This window comes from Lissotriton helveticus, chromosome 4_1, assembly GCF_964261635.1.
Source record: "Lissotriton helveticus chromosome 4_1, aLisHel1.1, whole genome shotgun sequence".
In the NCBI taxonomy this organism is placed as follows: domain Eukaryota; kingdom Metazoa; phylum Chordata; class Amphibia; order Caudata; family Salamandridae; genus Lissotriton; species Lissotriton helveticus.
Genome location: NC_136063.1, coordinates 435266100 through 435279413, shown reverse-complemented (window position 1 = coordinate 435279413; position 13314 = coordinate 435266100). Strand labels below are relative to the sequence as shown.

Genomic DNA, 13314 nt, shown 5'->3' with positions numbered 1-13314 from the left:
TGGTTAAAAAAGAAAGGACTTAAGAGTACAAAGCGGTAAAATATCACCTAAATAGAACATTGCCATTACTTCGGAAACGAAAGAAACACGGAAAAAAAGAACCCGAAGATGGCGCCCAAGAGTGGGAGCTTCCGCAGGAAGCATGCCGACGTCACCGGAAATGCACCCAAGGAGGTGTGACGCCGACGCCCACCTGGGCTACGAAAAAAAAAAAAAAAAAACAAAGAAAAGACTACGAATCCAGACCCAACCACAAGACCGCGGAATAATGCACAGCATAGTGAATCCAGAAAGATCTTCAAGCTGCAAAACTACACCGACAGGTAAGAAAACTATTCGTTATAAACCAAAGCACATTTAGGTACTACAGGAAGGCGGTATATAAACTGCAGCTAAAGTAGGCAGTGGAACAAGTACCTCCTCAATAAAAAAATAAAAACATACACAGGAGTGTATTCGGCTTACTTTATGATTCCAAAACAGGATTTCACTTGAAGAACAATTCTGAACCTGCAATTCATATTATAAAAAAGGAATGATGCAAACATTCTACATGAAAACGCTCTACGCAGCAATTCCTTTGTACCAGAAAGAGGACTTTTTCTCAACAATGGACCTAAAAACATGTATATTTTCACAGAAGTGTGCATTCATCTCAGGAAAGGATTTATATGCACGTTAGCCATAATCAGTTCAAAGTTCTTCCTTTTGCCATTAAGGCTTTACCGAAATGTCTGTCTGGCAGTAGAAGCTGTGCATTTAAGACGTTCGGCCATATATGTGTACTCATACTTGGATGATTGGATGGTGAAGAGGAGTTAGTTTTTGGAAATCCAAAATAGTATTCAAGTAGCTGCACTGTTTGTAACTTAACAAAACTAGGCTTCACAGTCCAGACGGAAATATCCTCTCCCATTCCTCAAAAACAAAAGACCATTCCTGGGAGTGTATTTGAATGCAGAGAAGTCACTGGTCACAACAACACTCAAGAGAGTTTTGACATTGTAGAGTCAAATTTTCCTTTACCAAATGTCTCAATCTCTCACATTGAAGAAGGTAATAATACTGCTAGCGATGATGGCTTCTTGCATCCATTTAATACCAAATGCACTTCCAAATATTTAAGAATAGGTAGTAAATGCCATGTTTTTTAGACAGATGGTTAGGCAGATGGATTGATGGATAGATAGATAGATTGATATTACCTACTGGTGGTTGCATGCACCCGCTTGCATTGAGATTTGTCTTCCTTGAAAGTGCAGCTGGGTGCTGCCTGCATTGTGAAAGGAGGCTTGGCTGCTTCAACCTTCCAGTCAGTCTTTCATAAGTGCGCTACTCCCCAGGGAACCACAGGTTTGGAGCTACCATGGAGGCAGCACATTATCAGTAATAGGGCACACTGTGACTGTTTGCGCTTGGGACATCAATTTGATGGTGTGCCACCTCACAAACCAGGACAGTGCACCATATTTGAAGTATGGCCCATGACTGCATCTTCCGCGTTCGTCGTGAAGGAGAGTAGCCTTCACAGGCACCCCTCATCACGGATACCCCTTTACACTGGGCTCACCTGGTGAGACGTCTTCTCCCACCATACAGTGATTGAACTGCTGGCATGAGGTAGACCGCTTTGCTAACAATGAGGCAAATGTGCTCTCAAAATCGTTTTTGTGACAAGCGACAAGGACACTATCCCACTACCTCTAGATCAGCTTCTCCTCTCCCCTTTATCTGTGGGCCTTCTGTAACTGGAACATGGTATTTGTCTTTTAAATGTAAACACTCAGTACACACACTGACTAATCTATGCCCTTGAAATAGATGTCAGTTCCAACTTGAAATACAAATTGTTTTAGCCACCTGTGACATGTGACTTATGTAAATAACTTTAGGCTCGATCACTTTAGTTTGAACAGTTTTCCTTTAAACAAACCATACTTGTATTTGTTGTTTAACTGTTTGATGATTTGAAAGTGATAAGAGTATTTCACTTAAAGTAAACTAAAATGTAATTACAAAACACTATCCATCTCACAAATTATAAAACATTTTGTTTTCCTACCAACAGAATAGAATTTGCAGTGATTTGGCAGGTAAAAGTGTAAACCTTCGAGGTCCTCTTTGAGATCCCGTGGTTAGGTTTGTTATGCATTTAATGCATATTGTAGAATTTTATGTTTAGCGTGTTCTTATTTACTCCTGAAGTGGGTTTTCCACACAGTCAGTTGCTTTGACCCTGGCTCAGGGAACATCATGCTCAGGTAGGCTATAACTTGGTGTTAGGAGTCCTTCACCACATTTTGACGATGAGCTATCGGCCTTACAGCATGTTAGGTGTTGTACAGGTCATTGGATGTTTCTCCACACAACAGGTCCTCTGATCATTTCTTGCTAACCGGGTGTCTCTGATCTCTGTTTTTATTAACTGCTTTGCACTGCTTCCATTTGAGCTTAAGTGCCTCTCTCTTTAACACAGATCACAGATCACTGAGACTCTCGTCTTCCACCCGGAATACACATTGAAAGGGCAGCAGGACGTGCTGAATGGAGGCAACATTCTCAAACTGATGAAATGCGTCCCTACCTTGGGGGGCATAAACTCCAATGATCTACTTTCGTTTGAATTTCTGCCCGCTCCGAACTCAAACAGTCAGGATGTGACTAGGACGACTTGGTCCTCCAGTGACGTTGTTGACCTAATTATGTCAGAAGCAGCTCAATTCAAGGACTGGGGTATTGAGCTCGTTCCTCTACAAAGACCAGCCTACCCCTCGCCACTCCGCAGAAGAAACAGTTCTGAACCAGCGAGGCAACATGCTAACCCCTGCAGTGTCCTAAGGGGTGCGTTGGGAAGATCACCGACAAAAAGGGAGAACAGCATCTGGCAGCAACCATTGGACAGGCTGTCAATGACAACTGGCTTGGAACCAGTGTTCACAACAGGGAGGTGCAACTCAGCCCCAAGGAACCAGCAGCCTCGCACACTTATCACTGCCAACTCCGAGCGAGACAGCCCGCTAAACAAGTACTTACGCACCACGGGAGAATGGGTAGAAGTAAGCACAAGGAAGGCACCTCATTCAAATCACGCACTAGTAAGAGGAACAATGTCTGAGGAAAAGCAGCCCAAATTACAACCGATGCCCAGGCCGCTGGCACAAGACGCCTCTTAGTTCCCATTTTTACCAGTTACCAAATAAAGAGACGGGCGCTGGAAGCGGGAGTGCAAGAACAGAGTTTTATTTCTCATGAGGAGAGCCTGTCATTTCGGACATACGCACAATGTCTTCAAGAGGTGCTCTAACAAGTTTCTCTGAGGCTTCGTCTTTTATACACAGGTTTATGATGTACAAACATTCCTTATTGTAATAAAGGCACTTTGAAGTACGAAAAGGCGTGTTTGGAATCCCAGCTTCAGGCCTATTCCCATACCAGTCGCTCGGATGTCGTTTCCCCTCCCAAATGTAACATGTGATTGTAATCTTGTAGCCGGACATTCCAACAGGACACGAGGGCGAGAGGGGGTGGTCAGATCTAAGGTTGGGCAGGCGATAAGATCGGGCACTTCGGTTGGTGTATCACGCTTTGCTATGCGGGGCCAGGGGGGGTACATCCATGAGGCTTGGTTTTATGACTTGGGACCGGGTCGGGAGGCCAGGTGTAGCCGGGAGGGGGTCATCAGAAGAGGGGAAGGGTGTTCCTGGGAAGAATGCAGGGGGTGTCGGTTAGGCAGGGGTGTCATTTTTAGAGCGGGGTCGCGCAGAGGGAGAGGGTTTTATGGCCTATGCATGAGAGACCGGGGGCTGTCGGGGATGCTTGCGAGGCTGGGGAGTGAGGGGGAGAGAGAGACGCTGGCTATCAGGAGTGGGCAGAGAGGCCTTGGTGCCTGAAATGGCTGTCGTGTACGTGCGTGCATGGGCCTATTCTGGCGAGATGATGCGGGCAATGCTTCGCGGTATTCGTTCTACTTACAGCTAGGGGTATGGTGAACACAAATGAACGCCGCTTATGTACATATACATTGTCATATTCCACATGTCCAGAACGATTTTCACATGCCCCGAAGAGATATGACGCCCTCACCGAACGGGAGAAGACATCAGAGGAAGGGTGCCAGCTTTTGGCATCTGTTCCTGGAACATAAACGGCCTAACCTCCAAAATGGATGACCCGGATTTCATAAAGTATATCTCCCAATTCGATATTGTAATGCTGCAGGAAACCTGGCTCTCAAGCACAAAACACATCCCGGGTTTCACCTGCTTCTCAACAGCGGCGGCCAGAACCAACAAATTTGGTCATCAGTCAGGAGGTTTGGCGACATATGTTTCCACCACCTCAATATCCTCGGCGGTCCAACTGGTCCCACTAACATCCTCAACCCTATCCGTAAAGATTAAGCTACAGCTGGGCACCAAAGAGGAAGAAGTCTGCTTTGTAAACGCATATGTTCAACCCAAAAACAGAGCCAAAGACTCAAGGAACATCTTGAACCAACTGGCGGAGCACGTCACCTAACTGGAGAACCCACTCCTCTTCTTGTCGGGAGACTTCAACCAAAACTTACTTGGCTCGTCATTAGAAGACGAATCTCTGGCTCTTAATAAAATCTACAGTATACGAGCACAAAGTACTCCTCCAAATTGGAGAAAGCGCCAAAATAACGCTTTTCTCCAAGACTTAGAGCATCAAAATCTTCGGGCACTAAACGGCAGATTTCTGACTGACTCCCCTCCAGTAGCTTCTTTCTACTCTCATAGAGTCAGCTCCATCTTGGATTACACTTTCGCCAGCCTGGCATTATTTCCATACTTCTGGGAATTCAGAATGGGGGACCAGGGGGAAAGTGACCACCGCCCTCAGGAAAGCCAGCTGACCGCAAAAACATCAATGGTAATCAGGCCTGACAACACACTGGGTGAGATTTATACAATCAACCAAAGGAAAATCAAATGCTCGCCAACCAACACAACCACCTTGGCTGAAACGTCCCCCCAACTGTACAACTTACACACATCAGATGCAGCTGGGCTCATTTCCCACTGGGAGCATTACACAGATTAACTGGTAAACAAACTGGCAAGAAAGACTGCTCCTAAAGGCAACCATAATACAGAGCATAGCAGTATCAGCCTAAAGAAAGGTCAAAGAACACAACTACACTCACTAAAAAAGAGATGCAAACCTATCCCTACGGAGGCTAAGAGCAGCGCCCCAAAAGGAACAATTACGAGCCACACTGAAAAAACAAAGGGCTGAGCTCAAACACACAAAATGGGTAATAAAAAAAGACGCAGGAAATGAAGGTTGGGCAAAACTTTTATACGACTCCAAAAACAGTGCCCGTTTTTGGCAAGCAGTAAACAAGATCCTACGCCCAGACCACAAGGACCTCGGTTCACACATTGGGGAAGATCAGTGGCTTAACTACCTTTGCAGTCATTTCAACGATCCCTTGGGACAGACAGGGGCACAAAGAAGTACCAACGCAGAGCAAGCACCCGCAACGACCATGTCAACGCCGAAAATCCCGGGAGATCCATTTCAACCTAGTGTTACCCCGGCACCATCAGCGGCCCAGCAAATAGCCCTAATAAAAAAACAGATTCGTAAGGGCAGGAAAGAAGGCGCTCCAGGTCCTAATGGCATCCCGCCAGCCCTGTTCAAGGAGAAAGACACAGAATGGGCCACCATACTACAATCTTTATACACAGAAGTCAGACTCCTAAATAGAATCCCAGATTCCTGGAGAGGGTCAACGATTGTCCCCATACACAAAAAGGGAGACAAAACGGTCCCGACAACTACCGTCTAATAGCCCTCCTTGATAACGAGGCCAAATACTTCGCTGGAATAGTCTTAGAGGAGACTGTGACATGGGCGGACTCAAAGCAGATTATACCATGGAACCAGACGAGTTTCCGGAAAAAAACCGGAACAACAACCAACATTCTGGCTATCTCGCTGCTAATTGACAGAGCCAAAACAAAAAAACTGCCGCTGTACTTGTGCTATATCGATTTCAGAGCAGCCTTCGATAACCTCGAGAGAGGCATGCTGTGGCGGAAACTTGCACAATAGGGCATACCTCAACCGCTTTTAAATATGCTGAAGTTACTTCATTATGACACCTGGGTGCAGGTGAAGCTGGGAAGCGGGACCCATCGGTCTTCCAAAGTCTGCATGACAAAAGGGCTAATACAAGGGTGCGTGCTGGCCCTGACTCTGTTTAACCTGTTTATGGCAGACTTATCAGGCCGACTCGACACATGCAACTCCCACTCTCCGAGGCTGGGAGGGAAAACCCTAAGTAATCTATAATACGCGGATGACGTGGTACTTCGCAGTCACACACATATTGGCCACCAGAATTTGCTGATCGAAATGCACAGCTACGCAGTGGAAAACAACTTAAAAATCAATCTGAGTAAAACGCGCACGATGTCGATCAATACCAGGAACAAACACCAGAAGTACTGGACTCTGGGCGGGCAAAAAATAGAGTCTTCACGCGAATATAAATACTTGGGACTTATCTTTGACACCGACAGTTCATTTGTTAGGCAGATGGAGGAAACCAAAAGAAGAGGGGCCTTGATCGCCATCAGACTGAAAAATCTAGCAAACCAACTATCGGGGCCAACCCTGACACCATACTTAAAAGTCATTCAGGCTAAATTGCTCCCCTCAATTTCCTACGGCAGCGAGGCACTACGAGGAAGAGACTCCAGGAACCTAGATAACATTCAGGTAAAAGCATATAGAACTCTGTTCTCACTCCCGTCTAACACCTCGCCTGCCCAAATACGGCTGGAGTTCGGCCTAAAAAAACAAGACCTTGCAAGACAAGGAGCCTACATTATCTGCTGCCACAAACTCCGCTCTGCCTCCAATGACACCTTAAACGCGATGCTGTGGCAAGATATACAAAGCAGGGATGTATCTCAGGCACGCTCCTACTTGAAGGCAGCATTGGGGGCTGTCAAGGCATCCGCACTTTGGGAGATGCAACTGGGGCACAACCTGTTTAAAAAAGTGATTTGGAAGAACGTAAAAACTCTTTCCCTAACAGAGGACAAAGCCGCTTTTGCTAAAAGAAACCATGCGTGGATGACTTTAAATATGTATAAATCCCTGACACCACAACTTTATTTCAGCCAGGGCTACCCAAAAATCACTAAACTGAAGTTTTTGAAATATAGATTAGGGATCCTGCCCAGCAGAGAGCACCAACCACCATGTCTCAGGAGCAATGGCCATGAAGCCTGTTAGCTCTGCAACCTAGCAACAGGAGACATACTCCACCTGACCTGTCTCTGCGAAGAGCTCCGACAAGCCCGCCAACAGCTACTAAGGGACCAGCTCAAGCAGATAGGGACCAGCACGCGAAGGCAGGCTGTGCTTGCATGCTTGAACCCTGCGAACACAAAACTGAATTGTAGATACTTCAAGTTTCTGACTACTATAGAGCAAAGACTACCAAATCTACAACTTGCAGCAACCACTGGTTCTGGAACCTAACGGACGAACTTTGGGCTACAAATGCCTAGCCCGCCCCGGCTCAGGGAACACTGCTAGATAATTACCCTCGGTCTCTCACCGTATGGTCTTCGGTAAGGACGGTTACACAGACTACTCTTTTACCACATTTTAAGAAATTGTTTTAAATGTAATGATTGTACTGGTTTTAATTAACTATACATAATAAAATGTACTTACTTACTTACTCACAGAGGTTGAGTTGGGGTGGTGGTGCCATTAAGGCTGGGGTGCACACACTCGTGATCAACGGGCAGTTTGAGATAATGGGCACAAGTTTGTGCGCGTTCACATTCCCAGCTCCAGCACTTCCTGCAGCCAGCACACTCCAATTTGCTCTGCTTATTCAGAGAGTGGCATTACCCAGGTGTCTTGGATTTCAAGCGGATCACTGTGTCTCTTCTGGTTAAGAAAAAGAAAAGAAAACACCTTTCCTTGTTCACCGCTGCATACCCACCTGCTATGTCCTCCCCTGGTGCATGCACAATTCACATTTGTATTAGAGGAAAGCACCTATTGCTGGAGAAAACAAAACGTTGAAAAAAAGGAGGACTCACCCCAAACTCAGAAGATCTTTACTGAAGTTTGGGAAAGGAAAGTTGAAATAAAAACTAACACTGAACTTTCTGGATTGTTGCATTCCCCCATATTATAATAATTTTAAGGCAATTCCTTATCTGCAGTAATTTCAAGGAATTCTTAGTTAACTTAGCTTCAACATCAGAATTCTCTTCTGTTACATCTCTTCCACCATTTATTGCTCAACAGAGTACTCCACTTATTCAGTAAGAGGATTGGATTGATATGTTTGACAGTTATTTAATAGCACTTGGTGGCCAAGACTTTAGACCTGAAAGGAAGAAATCTCTTTTATTAAGGACACTTGGAAGTGAAGGCTGCACATTTTTTTAATTTCTTCCTGAAGTTTTGGATCACGTTGGCCAAAGGATACTTGACGTGTTCAAGGAAGCCAAACTTAGACTGGAACATATGTTTGTTAATGAAGTAAATTACACGGTGCTAGTTTTATTCACAAACTCAAAGATTGGGTTAGTCCATTGAATAATTTGTAGCAAGGCTAAAGGAAGTATCTGTGAAATATCAGTTTGGCAACATGACTGAAGAAGTTATTCGTGATCAGCTAATTGTTCAATGTAAAAGTAGAAAGGTCCAAAAAAGTTTGTGGTTTGCTAAAAATTGTACTTTAAATGTAAAATGTCGAAAGAGTCTAAGTTGTGTATTAGAGAAATCGGTGAAAGAATTGTAGCGGCTGGCAGTGAGGGGGCAATGACTGTCGATGTTGAGAAACGGGATAATACAGTGGGCAAGCTGCTTCAGAGTTCCAAAGAACAAAAAAAAAAATATAAGGAACACACAGCCTAACCTATTTTACTATGATTTGAAATCAGGTCAAACTTTGACCAAAAGGACAACAGAATAGAATTTCTGGTAGCCAGGGGTCGATGATCAGACTTCTAAGTCAAGTGAACGTTGTTTCCTATGTAAAGAGAGTGAAAAAAGGCTTAAAGTAGGTGCACAATCTGGAAGGGGTCATATTCATGATCCCGTAAGGGCATATAATAGTGTTAGCATGAATTTCATTGGCCCCTTGGCTGGGGTGAGAAAAGAGTTCAAATATGCCATGATGTTAATGTATGTCCATTCAAAAGGGTTAATTGTCAAACGTATGTGTTGGGTTAATACGAAAGCTACAATTTCTGTCCTATAAGAAGGGTTCAGGGAGGAAGGTTTTTATCATATTCTGATTATAGAACTCAGGATATGAAAATATTCCTAAATAATTGTGGTATGAAGCACCATTGCACTGCTTTCTACAATCCCTAGTCAAATTGAATCACAGAAAGAGTTAACCTTCTGGTAAAAAGTGCAGTTCATTGGCACTTAAGAACAATCCCAATTTGTGCAAGTAATGGTTCCCTATTATATGCAGATGACGTAATTTTTTATTTAACTCCTATTGGCAACGTCGTCTGGACGCCCTAACCAAATATGCGGAGGACCACTTTCTGAAAATCAATATTGCTAAAACAAAATTTTAGTCTTCCGCAATAAAGGTCTTAGAATAAAGAAAGGGTGTAAGTGGTTGTTGCGGCATGAAGAACTTGAATTGGTCAACTCGTTTCTGTATCTGGGGGAAGGTTTTTTTAAAAAAACGGGCGAGACTCTGAGCATATTAAAAGGTGTGTTGGTAAGGCTGCCACCCAGGCCGGAGCTTTACACAGATTTTACAAAACCTGTAGGAGACGCCATTTTAACCATGCTCTGTCAGTATTTAAGGTTAAAATTCCTCCCTCATTAACATGTGCTGCAGAAGTACTGGATAGGAACTATTGGCTCGCTTTTGATCAGGCTGAAGGCCGGTTTCTCTGCCAAATTTGTAATTTAAAGTATTGGTTCCCTCACATGTTTTACGCTTGGAATTCTATCTAGTCTCTTCGTATACTTGATCCTTGTCAGCGGTCCTGAGGTGGGGAACTTCCTCTTTTGGGGGATGAGGGCACCCTTATGGCCGCTTTGAGAATGGAAATCTTTGTTAAACTAAAGGATAAATCCGCTTTCTTCAGATCATTTGCTTACGCAAATAATTTATTTGGGCTCAGGTTAAATTGTGATTCACCCATGCCAAAGCCTGTATTGAAGTCACTCTTAAAGAAGTCTGCAAGCTCCATTAGCACGGCAAGAGATGTAGTTTTAAGTCAATCTAAAGCCCTCAATGAGTTTGTCTGTGGGAGTGCCGTGGGGAGTAGACCTCAGCCCTATCTTTCATGAAATCTCCCACATGGGATTAGAAAGTTGATACTACTTTTGAGAACCAACCTGTTGCTTCTGAGAGAAGTGACTGGCATATGGGAAAAAATTCCAAGAGGGGAGAGAATCTGTGAACTGTGTTTTTTACAAATTCAGAATCTTAATCACGTGCTATTTGTGTGCCCGGAACCTCAAAGGGCCAGGCGCGTGTTCTTAAGATCATCATTTATCAAATGTAATATTCATTCTGCTCAGTAGGCTCGATCTTTTGTCTTGTCCCCACCAAATGAAATGGTTTGTCATAGGATATTAAAAATGTTTTAAACATTTCTGGCTATTTACTAGGACATTTTTAAAAGTTTAGTTTGTATTTTGTAACGTCTGACATTGTAGAATTTTGCACTATATACAAAGTATGTCTTTCCCTCTTTCCTCCTCTAATTTACTGGTGTATTTAAAAAAAAAATATATATATATTTTCTGTATGTACTTAATGCGTGTCCTTTGATTGTATTGGTGTATTTTTGTGGACCCCCATAGGAGTTCCATAACAAATAAAAAAATAAAATGAAAATTGAAGTAAGTTAATAAGATTGTGTGGGTGCATCGCACTACTATGAACAATGTGGCATTCGTCTCTTCATTTGAGATCATGAACAGGAGGAAACCTGTCACCAAAATGATGCCAAGTTGGTTACAGCATTGCAATGGAGGGAGTGAATCCCATGTCAAACAAGAGAATGTCATTTAAGTAGGGGACTGGGCCAAGGTTAAGTATGGCTGTGTGAGAGTTGGGCTCTCCAAGTTCTATTGGCCATTTAAAGAGAAGGAGGTGCATGAGTGGTATGTGGTGTTGGAAAATGGTAACAAGTGGAATAGACGCAGAGTGGCTCTTTATCAACATGGTGGTGAGTGAGATTTGAGCAATAATATGATGATTGAAGTGGGTTTATGTTGATGAGGGATGATGAATTGAGGAGTAGTTCAATGAGTGAGAATGGTGTTGTTGAAGGACGATTTTCTGGATTTGGTGATCAAGGGATGAGAATAATAAGAGGGTATGCTATTGAGGGCCAGGAAGTGAATGTGAATCGGACACAGAGAAAACGTAGACTGCCTGAGTATTTTGAGGACTATCTGCTGGGGTGATCATCTCCTGGTTTTTGATGTTATACTTTGTGTCACTAAGTTTTGATGTTATACTTTGTGTCACTAAGTTTTGATGTTTCATTGATTTTTTTTTTTTTACTTTTCGATAGTTAAAGAAGGGGGATATGATGTGCCTTTAAGGCCTATTGTAGAGTTCTATATTTAGAGCGTTCTCTAGTTTACTCCTAAAGTGGGTGTTCCATACAGTCAGTTGCTTTGAGGCTGGTTCAGGGAATCTGTGAACCACCAAAACCGTCAGCATAATGTTGTCATTTGTGTAAATGTTTGAGGCAGTCACCGCACCAGGGAGGACAAACCGCATACTTGGAGGAACTTAAAGGGAGAACACGCGATCAGATCAGCTTGGCTCTTAACGGGCAGTTTCCCAGGCCCTTAAACCTTCTTGACTTTGGCATCCTTTGGAGTGGAAAACCCATTAACCTATCTGCATTGTGTTGATATACATGATTACATACGAGTCCTCCGCCGTTGGCATTATTTTTTTGCATGAATCGTGTTTTTAAAACATTGGATATGCTTATATTGTCGTTAAGGCAAGGACATGTGAATTCGGAGACCAGTATTTCTCCATGGTAACATTTAAGTATTAAAATATTGTTATTGACAAATAGCAACCACTGGAGTGTGTGCACAATAGTTCGATTTTTGTGTGTATAGTTCTCGTTTGTTTTATACATACTTTGATTACACTATTGTTTTTCGCACTAATACATCTGTTTAAAACATTCAGCTTTCATTGTGTCACACTTAAAGTTGTTTTTATGTATGATCTCTAACTTTTTACCCATTACACTTTACACTTACACTTTTTTACATAAAAAAATTAGAAGGCTTTAAACATGTCCTATTTATTTTTTAGTGCCATCGGATTTCTGGAAGCCTTAGTATGCATAAAGTTTGGCCAAGATCTCTTCAACAAAACACACTTATTATACGTTGTGTACTGGTTGATTTGTGTGGTAAGTTTGTTTTTAACCACTAAAATGTGTTCAAGTGTATTGTATGTTAAATCCTAATTACCAGCTATCATTTAACCGATAACGTTGAATTTGGTCCTGTCCTGAAACATGACACCATTTTAGATATTTCAAATCTTTTTATGGAGTTTTCTAGCCATTCTGGAATACCTGCCTTCCCATAAAACGTTTGACAAAACTGCCATGGCAACCTTGATTCAACCAAAGGCTAGTATGTAACGTTGGTTTCAGTGGAGCAGTTTCAGCCATTCTTTCTTTTTCATTTTTTTTATTGATTTCTCAACCAAATAAAACATTCAACAATTCTCATCCCTCTCCCCACCCTCCCATAAAAACCCACTTCATAGATCCAGTATTGTTTTATGACTGGTCACTTAGTTCACCATTACAGTAGGCGCAGTAATTACTTATAATAATCGGCCAGCATCTCAAGTGCCGCTTCTTTCAGTATTATCTGACTCTTCCCGTTGTTCCTCAAGCACTTCCGTGGTATCATATTATAATTCTATCTCAACCAGGCTCCACTTTATTGTGCCCCCTGGTTTTCACCTGTATACTTCAGCTTTTTTTTTTTTTAAGAAAGACTTTTATTAACAAATGAATACAACAACAACAACAACAACAATCAAGGCATTAGATACAGTACAGGCGATCATGTGTCCACATAGAGCGCTACTCCAAATATTCAGGAAAAATCATACACTTATATTCCGTCGAGAGGGGGGGCAGTGGGGAAACAGTGCTGCACTCATAGTATCAAACAGTACATGGAACGTCATCTAGGGGGATAAGGGAACATCAGGTAATAAGTCTTGCGGGGGGTACAGATATGCCCACGATAGGCATTCCACTGAGACCA

General features: G+C 42.9%; 1 protein-coding gene across 1 annotated transcript in view; it reads left to right on the top strand.

Annotated features, from left to right (window-relative positions):
* PTDSS1 (phosphatidylserine synthase 1) overlaps window positions 1-13314 on the top strand; it is a 360643-nt gene that overhangs the window by 285155 nt on the left and 62174 nt on the right. Inside the window, exon 10 of the mRNA XM_078686999.1 lies at window positions 12338-12437. Within this exon, the coding sequence (XP_078543125.1) occupies window positions 12338-12437 (100 nt within the window). The remainder of the gene's footprint in view (window positions 1-12337; window positions 12438-13314) is intronic.